A 6,398-nucleotide genomic window follows, 5' to 3' on the forward strand; every position below is an offset into this window, starting at 1 on the left:
AACACTCGGTATCTCTCATGTTTTATATGCATTTTTATTGTGCACTTTTGCACAAACAGAGACCTTGCACTCTCCCTCTGCTTTCAAACTCAAGGCTGGTTCTCTGCCATTTGAGTCAGGCCTCAATTTCCTTTTCCTTTTGGATCCATGACTAGGACTCAAAGTCAGAACTTGATGTGTTCTCTCATTGACTAACAGCCTAACAACTGAGCCACGCCTCCTATACAAGGGTTGGTGATTTCTTTTCATTTCCTTCATTTCAGGGTTTTTGCTAGTTAATGGGTCCTCAGCCATGTGTCCCACAGCAGAGCTGCCAGTCCCTCTGTGAGCACACCTGATGGTACCTGCTGACTGCTCAGCTCTCTTCCCCAGCAGGAGACCTACACACAGGTCAGAGCTCAATGCCACAGTTTCTCCACCCTGACTGCTTCTCTGCCATGTCCTGGGTCCCCAGGAACTCCCTGTCGCTTCTCCTTTCCTCTCTTCCTCAGAATCTGCTCAGCTTTGTGTCAGTGGATTCTTGTTCATGGACAAACGTGTTGTTCACCTTCAGCTCACCATCTTGTCCAGCACTAGGAATCACTGTAACCAATGAATTGAAAGACAGATGCAAGGAAACTGTCAAAAGGTTTATAAAACAATTTGAAGAAGACACAAGTCACTTGTTAATACTTACCAAATACTCATTTACCTATGTTTTGTTCTGTGTGTGACTCACTGAGGTTATTACAAGTACACAATACACATGATTTGGTTGCAAATACACAATACATATGAATGAGAAAAATAGATTATAACAAATGATACACCAGAGACCACTAGCAAGCCTCTACCTGGACTATGGCCTTCCTGGTTGGTGGTCAGAATGAAGTAAAATGCAGCAAAGCCACACCTAATCTCAGGTCAGGAAGGAGGCTCTGCAGAGCTCACACATGAGCACCATTCTCCTGGAACACAGCAGGAACTGTGGGCCCTCCTTGGCTGTGCAGGTCCAGACCAGGCATGGAGCTCATACCACATGAGACGCTGCCAGTGTGGAAACAATTCACCATTGTTTTACACTCTTGCATGTGCACAAGGAGGTCACACGTATGTTGCACTTTATATTTTGTGTGTGATCAGAAATGCTGACAGAACGATCACCAGGCACAATGGCAGAGTGAGAGGACATGTGTATCCCTCTGCACCCCAGACAGATCTCAGTGTTCTCACACTCTGCCTCAGGCTCCCAAGGAGCTGCAGGTACAGTGTGAACCAGAGTGCGTGGTCAGTGCATCATGATGACTCCAAGGTGACCATTGTCACCAAATTTCTCCAGCACAGTCACCTCTGCTCTGGGAGCCCAATCTCTAGACTTCCCCCCAGAGCTCCTTTATAGCAGAGGACATGCAAATAGGCCGTCCCTCTGCCCATGAAAACCAGCCCATCCCTGACCTGAGCTCTGTGAGCTGATTCCACCAGTGACTGAGCACAGACCAGCACCATGGAGCTGGGGCTGCGCTGGGTTCTCCTTGTTGCTCTGTTGAAAGGTGATTCATGGGGAGCAAGGGATACTGAGTGTGCAAATGGACATGAGTGGGAGGAACCGTGGATGTGTGTGACCATTGCTGACCAGGATTCTCTGTGTTTGCAGGTGTGCAGTGTGAAGTGCAGCTGGTGGAGTCTGGGGGAGGCTTGGTGCAGCCTGGGGGGTCCCTGAGACTCACCTGTGCAGCCTCCGGTTTCTCCATCAGTGGATATTGGATGAACTGGCTTCGCCAGGCTCCAGGGAAGGGGCTGGAGTGGGTTTCTTCCATCTATGATAGTAGTAGGATACACTACGCAGACTCCGTGAAGGGCCGCTTCACCATCTCCAGAGACAACAGCAAGAACACACTTTACCTGCAGATGAACAGCCTGAGAGTGGAGGACTCGGCCGTCTATTACTGTGCTAGAGACACAGTGCAGGAAATCCAGTGTGGGCCAGACACAAACCTCCCTGCAGGGCGCTCAGCACCAGCAGGGGGCGCTGGGCACAGCTTGGAGCCAGGTCAGCTCAGGAGCAGCTGCACACAGAGCCCAGGGCTGCTCTCCTGCTGTCTGCCCTGCCTCTGTGCCCACAGTGTGACAGCATCTCTCCTGAGTTTATGACCCGCACTCCTCTGTGATGTCTCCAGTCCTTTGCTGGGACTTTAAGAATGAACAAAGTATCACGGTGGAAGCAAAAATGGCGCTGCAGTAGTGACCAGTATTTGATCCTGAAGAAACTCAGAGACCCTGGTGACCCCATGAGACTCAGGACAAAGATCCCAGGATTCACAGAGTTGCAATTTGTTCTGTGAACAAGAGGGAAAACACCTGGCACAGTTACTCATGCCTGTAATCCTAGAGACCTGGGAGGAGAAGAGCGAAATGATTTTGAGCACCTCATCTCAATCAATAAGCTGAGTGTGGCAGCTGTTTCCTGTGATTCCAGCTACACAGGAGGCAAGTGTGGAATCACTGTCTGGAACCTGCCCCAGGCAAAACCACAGCCAGTACCAGATAATTGATAAAATCAGAAAAACTGCAGGAAGGGCTAACGTGGGAGGTGTGTGCCTAACAAAAGAGGCCCTGAGTTCAAAATAGGAGAGACAGAGACAGAGATGGAAACAGAGACAGAGACAGCTCAGCTCACTGACTCAGGAATCTTAACAGGCCCCAAACCCTGCCTTCCTCCCTCACCTGTAGCACTGGGCATGGGGCTTCAGATTCTTCCATTAATTCATTTTCTCCCTCAGTGACACTCATACTCTCAGCCTCCTTTTCTATTTGTCCAACCACCAAATGTACTTGGGGACCCAAGTCATAAAACACAGGGGTCAGTCATACCCCTGGAGCTCAGCCCATGGCACCCTGGGAAATGTTGTTGGACTCCCCAGTCTCCCCTGACCAGGGCCTCTTGCTGTCCTCCAGGGGACATGGAAGTGGACACGAGGAGTCTGGGTTGGACTACACAGACAACAGGCCATGTGCATGTAGACTGACCTTGCTGGGCCCCGTCTGTCCTGGGGTTTCCTACATCATGATGGCTCAGGAGTCCTGTGGATGTCCCGTCTGGCATGGAGGCTGGGTCCCTGTGGCTCCGTCATGAGCACAGTCTCCCAGGCACTTCTCCATGTCTGTGTCTGTGGTCATCCTTGACTGTCTGGATCAGATGTTCTGCTTTCCACTGTGAGGTTTACTTAAACATAGGGAGACTTCACTTCAACAAAGCACAGAGAATAACACATTGGGGAAACTGACTTTGCCATGATCTCCAAGATCAGATCTGAGGAAGGCTAGAGATGAAAAACACAAATCCACCCAAGGAGTCAGGTGCTGGCCTGCTGAGGCCCGTGCAGACGCCGTCTCTCTCCTGTGTGGTCTCTGGTGACTCTGTCAGCATAGTGACTGCGGAGCTGGACCCAACAGGACTCAGGGAAAATGCTGGAGGGGACTGGACACATCTATAAACGTGGGAGCACCGTGTATAGCCCGAGCCTCCAGAGCAGAGTCACCATGACAGTGCACACCTCCAAGGACCAGTGCTCCCTGCAGCTGAGCTCCGTGACCACGGAGCACAAGGCCTTGCACTACTGTGTAGGACACACTGAGGAGACCGGGTGTGAGCCCTGACACAAGCCTGCCACAGGGACACAAGGGACCCTCAAGGACGCCCAGCACACCTGAGCCCAGAGTCCATCCAGAACACAGCCTGCAGCCCAGGGCTGGTTTCACCATCTGGCTGTGTCTGTCCAGTCGATTGCCAGGGATCCTTCCTGGATCTGGGAGGCTGCCACTCCATGGCATCTCTGAGTTCACAATTTGATCATGCTGTTATGATCTTCAAAGAATAAAGCACATTCCCAAAATCAATGAGACCAGGGCATTGCCCTGGAAACGGCAATGACCCAGCCGTGGTCTCCAGGACCTGAGGAAGGCCAGGGGACCTGACGATCACTTTCCCATCAGACCTGGGGAGACACTCTGGGATTCCCTGCTGAGGAGGCCCTGAAATTCCCGTTGAAAACGTGATGTACATGGCTACGCACAGGTCCTCCCTGCAATCCAGGCTGTGTGGGAAGTGGGGACTGGAGGATCATGGTTCAAATCCAGCCAGGGAAAACACTAGCCAGCTGAATCTCAGTCAAGGAGCTGGGGGTGACGGCCCAGGCCCGCAGGGCCCCCAGCTACACCAGAGCTATGGACACAGCGTTTGAGCTCCGAGCCCAGCCTCAGTCAACACCAAGGCTCTGCCCGAATGACAGCTGACAGCAAAATGAGAGGCATGGCCCAATCACAGCACGACGGCCCAATGAGCACAGGCCTGAGTTCTAACCCAGTACTTCCAAATCCTGTGAGGAGAAGCCAGATGACCACCCCTGGAGCTAGCAAACCTTCCCTTTCTCCCATTCCCGCCTGTGCACATCCAGCTCACGACTGGACAATGGGGTAGTGTCAGTGGACACATGTTCCTGCTCAGAGACTCTCCTCTTTGTGTCTTCTTTTCCCTGGTCAGCTAGAAATGGAGGTTGTAAGTGTGTGGACTGAACCCCAGGTCAGGTGGGGAGCTGGGGTCAGGTGTTGCTCAGGCCGGGGCTTCTGCAGACCTGGGGAACGTGCCGGTGCTACGTCTCAGCCTGTGTGCATCAGCCCTCTCCTGCTGCCTCTCAGCAGGCCTCCTGTGGGAATGGAGGTGGACGTCGGGTCTGGAGGGAGGCTGAACAGTGGTCCTGGGACGGGGATGGAGAGCTCAGCCTTGTCCACTCCATCCACATGATTTCACCTCCACCATCCGCGTCTCTGGGGAAATGGAATCATGGGCTGCCTGGTTGTGCTGTGATGCTCAGGACCAATGGCAGGTGTCTGTGAGTCCTGGCATTGTGCATGTCCAGCACCGAGGGCAGGTGTCTGTGAGTCCTGGCGTTGTGCATGTCCAGGACTGAGGGGAGGTGTCCGTGAGTCCTGGCGCTGTGCATGTCCGGGCACTGCTGCTCACCCTGAATCTTGTGCTGAGCAGAGCTGCCTCCTGAGGCATCTGCCCCGTGTCTTGGCCCCTGTGGTGCTGCTCCTCACCCTCCTTTCATACTACCCTCCCTGAGACAAAGACAAATCTCGCCCTGTTCCCTCACCACACCATTACCCAAAGGAACAAGGCTCATTTCTTGAGGAAGGATTTTTGTCTGAACTCCATGGCTTAGGAAAGGCGTCTCACACTTGTGAACGTTTCATCCTGTGGAATCATTTGGACAGTACACACACCCTTCTCCTCACCAGGAGACAGCACCCTCCAGGTACCTGCTGAGTGTGTGTGGAGCAGGAGGGGGGCAGTGCTCTGCTGGCCTGGGGTCCAGGTGCCCGTGTGTGCCGCAGCCCTGGTGACCACAGACACCACAGTAAAGACACCAATCTGTGGAACTCAGATTTTGGCCTCCAGGATGGCAAAGCCTTCCTCCAGCTCAACGCTGAGTTGTTACATACCACACCACATTTCCATACAACAGTTTACCCAGCATAGGAGTCCCCACACAGACACCAGCAGTGTGAATACCACCACCATTGGTACAGATACTTCCTGTTGATTTCCTCTCCATTCTCCTATAAGCTCCTCCAGCTTCTAGAGAAAGCTTCCTTATTTGCCCCAGGGTGGATCGGTGTCAACCTGGTTCTCCCTGTTCTCCCTGAGCCTATCGATTTCCTCATCCTCCTGAAGATCCCTCCACAGCCTCCTGGGCGTTGGGTGATTGTCTGTTCATTTCTGGGTTTTAATTTCCGGGCTGGTAGGCAGACGTCCATTGAGCTTTTGGACGCACCAGCAAACCCACTGCTCCGTACTTTGACAGTTCCAGGCATTATCAGTGTCATCCTTCCACCATATCGGCTGATGTGAAGATTGGATTGTGTGGGTCTTTCCACTGTGTATCTGCTACTGAAGGATTGCACACAGGAATGGAATTTCGATATTAAGGGCATATAATGCCATTGCTATGTCGTGAGAGCCCCCAAAACACAAGCTCTGAGACCCAAAAGGATAGGGAGGATGCATTGCCACCTCCCACATGAACCCTCAGAGCACTGAGACTTTCCTGAAAAGGTCACTCAGTCCTGACTTGATGGGAATGCAGATTTCTATGCTGGTGTAGGCTAATTTCACACCAGGCTTTCTGGCACCTTGGGCTAGAGAAGACTCAATTACTGCTTACTTTGGCTTCTTAAGATAAAGAGGTCATTATCACTGGTGTGTGATTAGACCATTTAATTGGTGCTTGTGACTTTAAGGACATTGTGACCTCACTCTCTGAGGTCCACCCTGCACCCTACTTAGTAAATACCTTGTAAAATGGCCCCAGGATACCTAAAGCTGGTGGAAGGCTTCAGGCCCCAGGCACCCCAGACCT

The 6,398-nt window shown here is 52.3% G+C and overlaps 1 protein-coding gene across 1 annotated transcript; it reads left to right on the forward strand.

Annotated features, from left to right (window-relative positions):
- Window positions 1–1,417: 1,417 nt before the first annotated feature.
- On the forward strand, window positions 1,418–3,636 carry LOC122101400 (immunoglobulin alpha-2 heavy chain-like). Its single transcript, XM_042671746.1, has 4 exons — window positions 1,418–1,529; window positions 1,634–2,029; window positions 2,935–2,996; window positions 3,433–3,636. The coding sequence occupies exons 1-4, from the start codon at window positions 1,484–1,486 to the stop codon at window positions 3,634–3,636; spliced, it is 708 nt and encodes a 235-aa protein (XP_042527680.1). The 5' UTR covers window positions 1,418–1,483.
- Window positions 3,637–6,398: the final 2,762 nt, after the last annotated feature.

Source organism: Dipodomys spectabilis, unplaced genomic scaffold, assembly GCF_019054845.1.
Source record: "Dipodomys spectabilis isolate Male_0828 unplaced genomic scaffold, ASM1905484v1 ptg000657l, whole genome shotgun sequence".
Lineage (NCBI taxonomy): Eukaryota > Metazoa > Chordata > Mammalia > Rodentia > Heteromyidae > Dipodomys > Dipodomys spectabilis.

Excerpts from the sequence above, each read along its gene's own strand:
- LOC122101400 (XM_042671746.1), top strand. The coding sequence starts at position 1,484 with ATGGAGCTGGGGCTGCGCTGGGTTCTCCTTGTTGCTCTGTTGAAAG. Across the intron at positions 1,530-1,633 it reads CCTTGTTGCTCTGTTGAAAG|GTGTGCAGTGTGAAGTGCAG; the intron begins GTGATTCATGGG and ends CTGTGTTTGCAG. Across the intron at positions 2,030-2,934 it reads TGGGCACAGCTTGGAGCCAG|GGGACATGGAAGTGGACACG; the intron begins GTCAGCTCAGGA and ends GCTGTCCTCCAG.